Source organism: Haliaeetus albicilla, chromosome 4 (genome assembly GCF_947461875.1).
Source record: "Haliaeetus albicilla chromosome 4, bHalAlb1.1, whole genome shotgun sequence".
NCBI classification, from domain to species: domain Eukaryota; kingdom Metazoa; phylum Chordata; class Aves; order Accipitriformes; family Accipitridae; genus Haliaeetus; species Haliaeetus albicilla.
The window spans coordinates 53,554,130-53,567,994 of NC_091486.1; the positions used below are offsets into that span (position 1 = coordinate 53,554,130).

Sequence of the window (13,865 nt, forward strand, 5' to 3'; positions counted from 1 at the left end):
TGAAAGGCTGAGGAGGAGGAGATGGATCCCAGCTGGAAGCACAGGCAGTAGATAGAGTGAAACTTAGCAGCCTATCTGGCCAAAGATTAGTGCCAGGCTTTAATCCCTGTGGCAATTAGCCTGGATTACAGAGCAGGGCTGCAGGGAAAAGGTTAATTAAAATCCATCAAGATGAGCATGTGTGGAATTTAGTGACTTTATCTTTCCAGTACCAGTTCCTTGAAGCTAATTCAGCAATTTTAAGAAGTAAAGAGACTGGAAGGAGGCAAACAGAGCAGCATGCTGGGCAGCCGAAGCCGACCGCTCCTGAGCGGAGGAGCACGATGTTACCGCTGCTGCCCCACACTACAGACACGGATTAGAAACTCAGGGTGGAGAACAGTGCCGGGGTGCGCTAGAAGGAAAAACCCCTGTGCATTACTGCATCTCTTGCACGTATTGCACAGCCCCTAGCGCAAATAACCTGGACACATTGGAGGCCCCGTTATTTCCACACTCCCCTCGTAGACCGTGCAGACAGGACTCAGCAATGACAAGGTCCAACGGTGCGAGGAAGAGGTGGGAGAGGAGAGTGCCTTATCCCTCCTCTGCTAACCTGGGAGCCTCTCCCTCCGCCAGGACGAGGAAGAATGGTACCTGCCTCGGGCTGGTCTCAGCTTGGAATCCGAGTGGCTCACGTGAGGAGAGAAGAAAGGTCAATTGGGGTGGCCAAAATGCCTCCACACCCTCAGTTTTCATCTTGTTGTAAAACAGGCATTTGGGAAAGCCTCGAAGGCTCTTAAAGAGCTCCGCCAAGCTATTTGGGCAAGCATTCCTTCAGCTGCAGCCCCTCCTGACAGATGGGAGATGCCTGTAGCTTACGCATGCTACCTGTGCCATCCTCAACAGCAGCAGTTTCCAAAAGCACTTCAGGAACAGATGCATTGGTTTTACAATAATCTGATGAAGTGAAAAATGTATCAGGGAGCTGTTTTGCCTCAGTCACTTGCTTTGTCCTCAGCTTACCTTTTTCTGCCTTCAAGCACAGCAGCTGGGAGAGTCGCCCAGCTCTCATTTCTGCTCACATTTCTGTCTCTGGATGGTCCTGATAATTAGGTATTACTCAGAGCAGAGCAGAGGTGCACGTAACAACAAGCAGGCAGCCTGCTCTCGACTTGCTGCTACACTCACCCCCTCAAACCTTCTTTTGCAGCTTAGTTTTACGCTGCTTCTCTGCATGGGGTGTCATTTTGACTAGAAGACGTACCTGTGCCGAGGCACGTCGGCTTGGTCTGTGCACTGTGCCGTGGAAGTTAACTGCACAGAGGTAAGCGCTGACATGTACCTGGCAATGGTACCGACCAATGGAACTGCAGGTCGCTATTGAAGGAGCTAATGGAAACCATATAATCAAAGAAAAGCAACCAGCTATGCTCTATGCTGTTTTCTGATGTACTTTAGAGAATCATACAGAGTCTACTTCACTGAGACAATTTAACTCAAGTCCCCGGCAGAGTACAATGATTTCTCCTGTAAAGGTTAGCTGTGTAAGGACATAGGGCATAGCATTGCCATTAGCCACTCTACACTAAGACAAGGATCCAACAGAGCACTGTTTGTACACAGAAGGCATTTTAAGGCACTCAAGACCTCAACAGAACGTACACTGCTATTACACTAAACACCTCTTCGTTCTCCATTCGTACAATAAAGCGCGTATACAGCAGTTCCTTGTGCTTGCTTTGCTTTTGCAGCTGGCCGATGGAAGAAACTTGTCTACAGAGAAGCATGCACTGCCTGGACTGGCAAGCGGGAACACACTTCAGGAAAACCAGTGCACAGCACCGTAAAAACCATACAATCAAGAGAACGCCTGCTACTACCTCTCGAAGAGAAGCTCAAGCAGCAAAGGAAAAATGGCCAACCAAAACCACAGTCATATCAAGTTTAGGGTGAGCGACGCTTCTATGATTAGCAACTCTGCCTTACCATCCGCAGGCTTAACGCCAGCTTCCTACCATCCAGCTCCTGCCGCCCAACCAGTCCCGCGTACTTTGTGGTATCTATCTGCACACTGGTGGCAGATGGGCTGCAGGACCGGGGGGGCCATGTCTTCAGGGAACTTCCCCCCAGCACCTCGTCTCAGGTCACATCTCCTGAGGACCTCCTTGCATTCAAAGCCAAAAATTGAGGTCCCTGAAAAATTGTCTTGTTTCTCGTTTTGACACCCGTAGAGCAAGGTCCAGACAGCACCTGGGGCAGCGCAGGGAAAAGACAGCAGCTCCGAGTGCTCGGGAGGATTCGAGGCCAAAAGCCCAGAGCTCTGCTTGGTGCCCTTCAGCAACACGCACAGCAAAGGCTCGTCCTGCCGGAGAAGACAGTCAAGGTGTTCACCCGAGTCAGCCTTCACCCCTCCGTCTGCTGGTTCTGTCAACGGTCCCATTCAGAGGAAAGGTATTTCATGCTGCCACATGTCAAAAATGCTCTTGTTTTCACAGATGGGAAGAGAGAAGAATACTTTTTTTTCTTGTCTTCTTTTGGTGTTCTCAGTTGGGTGGGCCTGAAGGCTGTAGTGGGTTGGGTTTGTTTTATTTTGTAATCTGCACCTACTTCTTTGTAAACTATGTAAGCCTATTAGACGTAACTTCTGGGAGGAAAGACATATTCAGCTTTTCTGCCAGATTTTGGCTTGCAAGTGTCTGGATAGCCACCCCTTTTCTGAAGATGAAAAAACCAGGGTCCTGGAAAAAGAGTCTTGGAGATCACACGCTTTTCAGTAGACACCTTACTTTTTTCCCCAGGTTCAGAGCACTCACAAGAATGGCCAAAAGGCCTGGGTGAAGACGCTTTGCTTTTCTGCTTGAAGCTCTAAATTACCTTCTTCCTGAACATGAGAAAAGTACCCCAGCCTTGCAGACTGAAAGACAGCTCACACCAAAGTCAGGATGAAGCCACGAGCATGCACAGAGCTACCTATCTGCGGAGCAGCGATAAGCAGAATCAGGATCGGGTGAATTAGGCGGCAGGAAAGGGAAGGCTGGAGGTTAATATTCCAGACACAAAGCTGGATCTCAGGAGCTTGTCTTGGAGAGAGTTGTATGAGCTAACGTAGTTGGATGGAGACAGCAAATGCAATCCGAGTTTGAGACAAACATCTGATCTATAAATAACAAAACAGCAACTCACCCCATTTCCCAAGGTCTGGTACAGCTCACAAATATACCGATACTGCTTTTATAACCGACTGCTTGGGGCATTTATTTATTAGGATTATCTCACGATGAGATAATGCATTCCTTGATGTCTACATTACTCACAAGCATCCAAAGTCTTTAGTGAACTCCACGTATTCTCCATTATTTCCTAAATCTTCAGGCAGCCACAAACTTGATCTGCCGCCAAGTCAGCTGAACACACCAAGAGGAGGAAACAGGTGCGTGTGTGTGTGTACTCACAGGACTTACACCTCACCCAACGTCCCCACCTACCATCAGATGTAAGCCAGTGCAGAGAAATGCTTAACGAAAGAGACTGGAAAGCAGCAAAAAAGTACCTATGGCCTCCTTACAGTCCTGGCACGGCGCAGCGGGAAGTGCAAGTCTCATCAAACAAACAAACAAGCAAAAGTAAACTTATCGATGACAGGGAAGAACTGCAGATTTTGCTCGTTACTGATCAGGAAATGGAACCACAGAAGCTAGTTGTTTACCTTCTGGTATACCAGCACCTCCACCCCCTGTTAGCAGAGGCAGGCTGTTAATGCTTCTGACTTTCTGACGGGATGACAAAATGCTGGGGCACCAAAAACCAAAGGGGCTGCAGGTGTGTAACGGGAGTACAGAGTGACTCCATCCCCTCCACCTGCTCCATGGCTCGGGAACTCGGGCTGGCCAAGCACAGCAACAGGCTTGAGCCGCCCTTGTTGGGAATTTGCTTCTACAAGGCACCGCTAAGTGTGAACCTTGCGGTGCAGAGAAGTAATCTGTGAGATGTGGCTCCTCTAACCGCATCTACCAGCAATAGCCCGTGTCCTCCCCAGGTCCTGACTGCGGTCGCTGCTGCCAGAGCATTCCCCTCACGCAGAAAACGACACGGAGTAACACCGAGCTCTACCCTGTGCAGGACTCCGCTACACGATGCTCACGCAGCCCAGACAAACTCGGAGAGTCCCGCAGAGAGAAAGGCAGATTTTTTTCATGATGAAACGGTATCGCATTTCACTTTTTGCCCTGGCCCGGGGGGATATCCTTTAGAACCGAGGAAAAAGCTCAACATACCCAACAAAACGCGTCCGTTTGTTTTTTTGGAAGGCATATCGCGCAGTGGCTCTCTCTAACCAAGCCGCAGAGCAACTGATGGGAAGAAAACCCTCGCTCCCTTCCCCTTTTGGCAGGGGTGCCTTTTCAGACCACCCACTCCACCCGGGGCAGACCGTGCCTCTAACACGGCGAAACGACGGGCAGACGCGCCGCCCGGCCACCGGGTTTGTGATTTTAGTTGCCTCCAGCCCGGGACTCCCGCCCGGCGACAGAGTTATTCGCCTCCGCGGCAGCCGCCGCAGCAAACCCCGGAGCTCGGGGGCGGCGGGGGAGGAGGCGACCCCCCCCACAGCCACCCAGCCCGGCTACCTACCTGGCCGCAGCTCGGTCCGTCCAGCCCCGTACCCCGCACGCCCCGAGTAACAGGGGTAGCAGCTTCGCCAGAAGTAGTGGTAGTGATTGCCAGCGGTGCCCCCCCAAAAACCCAACCACCACCACAGCAGCACCCAAAACTGCCTCTGCTCCTGGCCCATGCCGGAGGGCGAAAAAACCGTCCCGGCCACCAGCCGAACGCCGAGTCCCGGAGCCGGGGAGAAAGCCGGGGGGGGGGGGCTGCGAGGGGCAACCCGGCGGCTCTGCCTGCGGGAGAGCGGTGGATGCCGCTCCGTGCCGCCCCCCCCCAGGTAAAGCGGCGGCCGGGAGGGCCCCTCCCTCCCTGCCCGCCCCCCTCTCCGCCCCCCCCGGGCCGGGCCAGACCCGCCCGGCGCTGCGCATCCCTCGGGAGGAGCCGCGCAGCCCCAGGAGGGAGGCGGGACGGGGACCGGGGGGAGGGGACACGGTCCGGCTTTCCCCCCCCCGGGCTCGGATGCCAGCGGGGAGCGAACGCCCGGGTCGCCCTCGGGGTGGGGGCGTGGGGGGATGCAGCCAAAACCAAGCGGTACCTCCGCGAAGAGCGATGGGGAGGCGTTCCCACGGAACCCCCCCGTAACGAGGCACCTGCCCCCCCGGCGCACCCCAAAATTTCCCCCCCCCGGGTGGCCGGTGTTAGGCAGGCAGGGGCCCTGCTACCATCGCACCCCCCCCGGACCAACCCAGGCTACCGATGGAGCTGCCACCGGCAGAAATGCTGCAGCCGGGCTCGTCTGAAGGCGGTGGGAAAACGCAAGCTTCGTCAACAGATTTAAGCTCAAGTGAGGAAGAGCCACCGTGACCGCTCTAAAGAAAGCCCTCACGTTACCGTTTCCCATAAGACAGAGCCTAGAATTTTATTTCACCTTTTTCGTGAAACAAGAAGTAAGAATAGTTTATTGGATTTTCCAGAGGCAAGCTCAAAAGACTCGTTTAACTTTCCAGAATGCTTGGAAACAATGTGCTTGCAGGCTTGAGCTGGGGCAGAGCAGGGCCTGCTACTTTGAGATGTTTTAGCAGCATTATTTGGCCGTAGTCAAATTCCAAATTAAAACTTGTGGTTTAGACTGCAACGAATGGCATTTCGTGACAAATTCAGAAACGCAGAGAGAAGCTGAATCCAGGAAGAAAATCACAATGTAGGGCAATTGCTGCAGCGCTTTCCAAAGGAAGGTGGACTCTAATCACGAGTCCCCTTTGCAGATCGTTCCAAGCCAGAGCAGCTCCCTAATGTTTCAGGGACCGGTTCAGCTCATCTTAATATTCACCCGTTGCAACAGTCCACGTGCTTCTCGTTAATCTTTTGAGTTTACCAAAAACATCCAACCCCCAAATTTGTCATTTACTTTGTGGAAAAAAATGTAACCTTTCTGAAAGACACTGCAAATTTTTAGAAACGGTCTGCAGAAGTCAAATCAGTGCAAACTGCTGGCCTGCCACAGCCCGCCAGCAGTTTAGCACGCACCTTCCTCTCGCTGCCCCGTAGGTCTGCCAGAGTCCCCCAGGGAGATGCTCAGCACTGGGCGAGCGAGGACATGGGGCAGAATAGGGACAGGAGCAGGGGAAACACTGGAGGGGTATTACTGAGAGGCACCCAAAATGACACCCGCGCTCCCCATGGCCCGTGATGAACAGACCACCCCGTGCACTGCTTTGCAACACCCCTCTGTGCGCAGTCACGTGCTGCCATCCTGCTAGAAGCCACTTCTAGATCTACCAAGTGCTTGACCCACTTAAAAATACCACATTGCCAGACATTATGAGGAGTTTGCATTGCTGGCCCGGATCAGTTCCTTGGGAACGCTCCCTCCGAGCAGCGACATTTAAGCCAGTACAATGGCTAGTGTTGACACTTTTCCCGTGAATGTCTCCAGTAGTGTTGACATGCAAAAATGAATGTTGCCACAGAGCTATGAAAAATGGTTTAGACCAACTTCCTCAGTTCAGTAATTTTATTAAGACATTGTCTATATTAAATTATCCTTGCCCGGAATGCAGATGAATCACAGTGAGCGCAGCTCTCCAAGTGACTCCCTGACTCCACCAGCACCGACCGAAGGGACCTTTCCGCTGGCTCCACGACCTGGAAATTCCTCCTACACGGGCATACGCAGCTCCCGACAAAGAGCCCTCGCTCCTTGCCCTGCGGAAGCGAATGCTAGCACGGCCACTGATGCTCAACAAATTATGTGACAAACTTGTTCGATCTCGTCGTTTCTTAGACTGCTAAAAAAAATAAATAATGATGAGAGGCTCAGGCTTTTCCAGACAGCCCTGTGGTATAACATGTATCAAAAGTACAGCACGCTTGAACATAAACGGAATCCTGCTTATGTAATAAGTTATGCTTGGCCAGGTTTGAGCCAGCTCGAGCTTCCTTGTCACCTAATTTACTTCAGCTGATTAAGTACGAAGAGGTGGTTTGAGTATGGCAACGCATTACAATCGGCAGCAAATCATTACTGCTTCCTGTGGAATTAGCTAGGAGAGCATTAACATCCCGAGGGGTTCTCGCAACAGGGACCGGGCTGGACTGAACCCGTAACTCTCATGGAATTTCACTCAGATTCAGTCTTAGCGTTACCAAATTCTCCTAAGAACGTGAACAAATTACAGCTGATGGTGTAGTACTTTGCAGTTCAATGGCGTGTTACATCCCAGAGTTTATTCATCCCTGCACAGACACAGGTCAACCAGCTGAGGTAAATACGAGTGCTTGAGTCTTCATCCAGAAATTACCCAAACCCTGAACCACATTTCTTCCGACATTTTAAAAAGGATTCTATGGTTAAAAGGAAATAGCCAAATGGAGAGTATGAAAGCAGTCCAGAAAAATGCAAGAGGTGAAGCACAGAAGGGGAGCTGAGAGAACCGGCCGGGCCACGGGGTTTGTGATCTTGGGGGTCAGCACAGCGTGAGCCGTCACGGCGTGTGGCGTGTAAAAAGCACGTGGCACACGGCTGCCTGGGAAGATGAGCAGCGCACGATGATTTACAGCTGCTGGCTCGCGTATCTCAGCGCAACGGAGGGGCGAGCAGCGGGTGTGCACTTAACCACTCCTGCTCCAGCATCTTTTACCCACTTTGCCCTTCCACAGGGGATGTTTTACCTGGCTAGGGTCAGCTGTCCACCCCCAGCTATGTGGGGCTACTGGGGGCAAGGTGTGCATCTTATTCATCAAGTTTAACCAAAGAAGATACCATGGGAATAGCTTAGAGGAAGAAACGGGAACGAGTACCAACTGGAAAAGCTAAGAGCTTTTGGTTTTTCCAGCTGCAGTGTTTGAACTCCCTCTTCCAGTCGGGAGTTGCCTTATTTCAAGTGAACCCTCCTTGATCCATTTCAAAGGGCATTTAAAGAGGGGAAAATTCCCCAGGTATGGTGTTCTGTAATGGCAGCTGGATTAACTGGCCGCGGCACTGGTACACACTAGTTCCCTGAAGTCCTCATCAAGCTAAGGCTTGGCTGGCACGGATCCCAAGGTAACTTACTCGAACGGCCTCAGAAGCTGGAAGAGGAGGGCTCACCACCTGCAGTTCAAGGCTAGCCCAAACCAAAGGCTACCCCTTGAACGGACGGTGATGGCTTAGGGACTTCACTCCCCACTTTCGTCTCCTGACAGTCTTTCAGCTGAGGTCAGAGAGAAGTTTGGCACCACCTGGATCCATCTGCCTACATTGAGAGGAACTGCAAATTCCAGTCTGTTCAGCCATGACATCTTGACTCCATGGATCAGCAGCTCGGGCGCTCTGTCGTCGTGCCGTGCCGTAACGTCAGCTGATGAAGAGTCACATAAACAAACAGCGCAGGAAATTTAACACATACCAGTCGTGGGCTGCGTGCTGAAATGTATTCCAGACAGATTTTTGAACCCCTCTACGTGTGTGTAAGGAAACTGTTAGCTGGTAATTGAATGAACGGAGACCCCCGTGTGCTGAATTAGGTTTATTACACGCAATCCAGCTAAAATGTGCATTTTCGTTTAATTTTGGAGCTGATGCCCTTGTCCTAAGAAGGCTACGCAAAGTTCAAATATGTTTCTCTAGATGAAGTGGCCCTTAGATGGATAAAATAAACAACAGTTTGTGCGAATCATATTTTAGAGGTTTATGATTCTTTCTAAGAGCTCTATTCGCTGCATACTTGGCTAAGGTCTCTCCATCATGCCTATTGCTAGTGCAGAGCCCTGTGCAGACCAAGGCTTCCAAAAGCATGTGCAAGGGTCCTGGCTTTCTGCAAAACCTCCTATAGCACGACAAGAAAGTTGAAGGTGAAGGATGACTTAGTACCATTGCAAAAATGAGCTCCTTTCCCATTGATGGTGGCCAATGGATCTAGAAAAGAGGCTTCCACATCTCTCAAATCCCTGACATTATCGTGTAAGGTTGTGTAGCGGAACCTCAAGAAGATGTTGTTCAAACAGAACTTGAGCTCCCCTAGAATTTGCCATACCTCAGAAATTTTAAAAAAGAAAACCTGGTTGTTTCCTGTAAAAAACCTGACACCTGATGTCCCCAAACTACTCTACAGACAGGTCTTCCACTATAGATAAAATTAGAAATACAGAAATACTTGAAAGGCTTATCATTACAAGTATAACCATCCTATATTCAGCAAAACAGAAACACTCTACAAGCACCTAAGTCAGCTGCATATTACTGATACCAGCAAATCATCTGAGAATTAGCAGCGTATAAAATATCTTTCCTTGCAACTGTAGATCACTAGCTCAAGTTCAAACCACGTAAATAAAGAGGAGAGCTGGTACCATCCAGAGATTCGGTGCCAGTATTGTGCGAGCTTGTCAGACAGATCCCACATGGGTACAAGAGCTAATTGGCTCCTTTCCTGTTAGCATTAGCAAAGCAGCCCAGGACCGAATAAATCCAAGGGAAGATTTTCTTTCTAACTATAATCTCTTTAGCTCCAAAGTGAAAACATACTGGAGAGCGAAACGCTGCTGCTGCTGCTACAGCCCATCTGCCTGTTTCATGGATAACGCCAAGCCAGGAGTCATTCTGTAAGGTACCAGGCTAGGTCTGAGCCAGCAGCGTGCAGGCACACGCACGGATACATGCATGGACGGACACACGGACACACGCACGGACACGTACCCCAGCCCCGTCCTGTGGGGGACGTTGCTGGCAGTGGGAAATGGCAGACAGCGGGAAGTAACTGGAGGGTCCTGTAGCTCCGAAGATGTCGCACGGGACCATCTCAACTTGTCGTTGCATCTGACAAGTGTGCCAAGCTCTGGACAGCCATACGTTTCAAGAATTCCTTATATTTCTTGGCGGCGTTGCGGGAGAACATTTACACTCACTTTAAGATCCCAGTCATCAGCCAACCAATCAACAACCTGGCATGAAAGAAATTCCTTTTTTTGCCCCTTGCTCCTGCAACAGTATCCCCCACCTCCCATATTTCTACTGAGAGTGAATCAACATAACTATAACCAATTCTGGGCAGAAAAAGCAGCAAGCTCTCCCTGAGCTGTAACATCCTGCTGTTCCTGAATAGAGGTTAGGTTGGGAAGTCCTCAGGTGGCCAAGATTAAATTTTTTTCTTCAAAAAATCTCCTACCTTAGAAGCAAACACTGGGTCCTGGTAGCGTTCTGCCTCTCCGCACCAAGCATCCTGATGATGTTATTGCGTAGCTATTTGTTTAACAGATACTTCAAAGAGGAGAACTCCAAAGAGGCCAGACTGACGTCACTCCGAGCCAGGCAAGAGCCAGGAATCAAGTCACAAGGGTGAAACAAGTAAACCGTCGTCCTCTGAACCCATGACTCGTCCTCCCAGGCCACCCTCAGGAAAGATGCAAGGTCCAAACCCTCCTGTCCAACACGGAGCCAACAAAGGGCTCCAAATATCTAACCTCATGTTTTGAAGCCCAGGCTGCTTTATTCGGGCTCCCTCAGGACTTCAATCAAGAAAAGCTGAATATTTTGCAAACTGTAAACACTAATCGGTGCCTTTTGTCTTTTCTAAACTCCCCCGTCTGCACAAACATGAATCTAATCCCATCCACTCTTCTTTGTATGTGCGTTAGCATTCAGGGTGTTTGGAAAGAGTTTCTTATGTGATGTAAAAATAAAAACTAATGTAAAAAGTGGTGAGTGCTGCAGGGTCCACCCACTATCACAGTAATAAGACTGATGGAGAAGTGCAAACCACGGAGAGGATAACTAACACCCGCTTTGCTGGTGCATAGGGATTTACACTTGAGCAAAATGGGAGCATATGAATGGTGTGGCCCAATGCAAATTCTAGCCTCAGTTAATTTAGGGCTTAATCTTTCCTGTGCTCTTTCTTTGCCTGATGAAACCTGCAGACAGAACAAATGCATGCAGAACAAATGAGGAGCTCCAGGAGGACGATGGCACCTAATGCCCCCACGGCCCCTGACACAAAGTCGGGCAAAGGGGAGGCACTGGGCTGGGTTGCCACCTCCATTGCCATGAGTGGGAGAGAGGGGGCACGTGCGGGCTCTGTGGGCATGACTAATTACAAATAATTCCAAGAAAATATGCAAAGGGATTCACATTGTCTCCCCTAAAAAAAAAAAGGGGAGGAAAAAAAAAGGATTGTTTGTCTCCACCGAAATCCTGAACCTCTTAATCATCCGAGAAGCTAATCCTCATCAGGGGAATTCTGGGGAAACTGAAAATATTTTAGCTTGGCTAAGATAAGGGCAGCGCTGTTTATTTCACACATCTCTACAGTGGTATAGAGCCAGGAAATACTTTTCAGTTAGTTTCAACAAAACGAGACAAATGTACCAAATTGGCAAGAAAGTGACATTTTTCTGCAGAATTCTTTAATGTCCAAACCGATATCCACAGAAATGACTCTTTCCCAGTTTGTCAGCAATCTTTATTAATTATTTTGAATACTTTTGGACTTCTGCTAAGCAAGCCAGTGCTGAAAATATGTGAGAACTCCACCAAAAAACACAACCATCCTAAGCAATCAATAGATTACTCTGCAGCGGGCATTTTAATGATGCACTAGAGAATACGTGAGCTTCAGATTTCTGGTCTGCAGGAGCCCAGTAAAGGTGGCTTTCTCTGATACTGTCAGTGACTCCTGGAACTGCAATATACTCCAGAAAAATGTCTCTTGCTCTTGGCTCTGATAAGCAAATAGCTTTTTGCATTTTTTCTGACTCTCAGCTCCAGCCAGCTCGAACCTGCAGCACTTGCACAGTTGATAACGCCTGGGGAGAAGGGGATGGGGAACCTGCTCGGGGCATAACAGCGCGGATTCCAGCTGTAGGAGCTGAAACGGCCATACGATGCGAGCCTTGCTCTGGGTACTGTGCTAATCCAAATCCCACCTAGTGCGTTGCTTTTACAAACACGAAATTGCCTCTTCTCTTCCGCTTTGGTCTGAAAGCAGGAGATGTAGAGTGGAAGATGGGGAACAATGTGGTGACACAGACTCTGAAGGAGAAACCTCATCTCTTTTGAAGCAATAAAATACACGCCATCGACTTCAACCGGGGCCAAGACCTCACCCTGAAAACTCCACTTCTATTCAGGCCGGGCTTTCCTTCTACCACCGTCATTTATACCTCTACGCATGCAGCAGAAAGCGAGCCCTTTCTCCGCACGGCAAAACAACATGGGAAGCGCCGTACGACATCGGGTCCCCCCCGGCCCTACCTGCGCACGCCTTCCCGTCCGGCTCCAGCCGCAGCCCCGCCGCGCACTTGCAGTAGAAGCTGCCGATGGTGTTGCAGCATTGGGACTCGCAACCGCCGTTCCCTGCCTCGCACTCGTTCACGTCTGGAAGAGAGGAGAAGGAGAGCGCAGGTGAGCTGCTGCTGCCCGACCGAGTCAGGCTACCGCATGACAGCAAACCCAGCTGCTTTTATTACAGCTTACTCTCCTATTATTAACTTTTCAGTGCCAATAAGAAGAACGGGCGTTAACCGGTACAAAATGATCCTCCTCGTTACGTGCTCAAACCCTTGAGATGTCACTGCCCAAAAGATTCCTATCCCGGATGAATGCCGGCACTCGCGTGGGTGAGAATACATTCGTTGTCACAACGCGATGACTCGCTCTTGTAATGGCCATCTTGTTCATGAAAACGAGAAGACAAAATTTTTTTACATTAAAAGTCTGTTGGTTTAGAAGTTTTACTTTCTTGTCTTAAATCAGAGCGGCAGAATTATTGTACCTTTCCACTAAAATTCCTTCAAATAAACCCGCACAAGTTGCCTGAAGGGTATTCACCCAGAGAACACTAAACTAAAAGGTTGTAAAAACTAAAACATCCACAGAGTGCACGTTTTCTACTCATTTTTGTAACTCAAGTCCAGAATAAATTATGTTACCCTACCAAAACCAGAGATTTCCCCTCAGCTGAGCATGGGCCAGGCCTTAAAGGAACACAGAGCACCTTTCTCAAATTACCTTTTAAAAAGAGGGAATAACTAATCACCAGGTGAAAAGGGAGGAATCGCCACCCCCCCTTGTTTTCCCTGTTACCTAAACACGGGCTGCCTCCGCTCCTCAGTTCAGCTCCAAGGGATTGAACAACTGGGGACCCAAATGTACTTCCCCTCCAACTCCCAGCAGCACCCTCCCCAAAGTCCACCTGGAAGCTATTAATAGGTGCTGGAGATGCTTTCCATTCAAGCATCGTCACACCTCACCAACATACATGATAGCTACTTTAATTAGTCCAAAAAACCAGACCGCGTTAAGTTGCCAAGGCTCCCTATGTATAACATATCGGCTGCCTGCGTGACCCCAGACTAACAGGTTGAAATCTCCCAAACCGGCAGACAACAGCCCACAAGCGCCAGATTTTCGGGAAAGCGTGGGCAGCGGGTCCTGGCCCGGCGGATGGGGAGCCTGTCCTGTAGCCGGGCTGCAAATCCCCGCTCCCGCGCAGACCATGCATCCTCAGACCCTGGGAGAAATAGCGAATGCTCAGCTAGGAACATCGGTCCCTGCCACCGCCTCTGAATCATCTTCTGCCTACGGCACGGCACGGGGAACAGAGCGCGGCAGCGAGACGGTAAGGACACCTTGCGCCGCATCAATGTTAGACCATTCTATTATTTTCAGTTACAGATCAAAATCAACCCCAAATTAGGAAATGCCAAGCTTCAGTTAGACATGCGAAAGATATGGGAAGGTTTCAGAAAGATTTATCAGTTGTTGGCAAATTCTGGACATTTGGCACTAAGCGAGGCACTCTAAA

General features: G+C 49.9%; 1 protein-coding gene across 5 annotated transcripts in view; it reads right to left on the reverse strand.

Annotated features, from left to right (window-relative positions):
- MEGF6 (multiple EGF like domains 6) overlaps nt 1–13,865 on the reverse strand; it is a 123,030-nt gene that overhangs the window by 61,673 nt on the left and 47,492 nt on the right. For 2 of the 5 annotated variants that reach the window (XM_069782819.1, XM_069782820.1), the window contains exon 1: nt 4,612–4,844. In XM_069782819.1, the coding sequence (XP_069638920.1) occupies nt 4,612–4,771 (160 nt within the window). In that variant the 5' untranslated portion in view covers nt 4,772–4,844. Of the gene's footprint in view, nt 1–4,611; nt 4,845–12,313; nt 12,437–13,865 lie in introns of those variants that run through there. The other 3 variants (XM_069782818.1, XM_069782816.1, XM_069782821.1) reach the window with 2 other exon arrangements.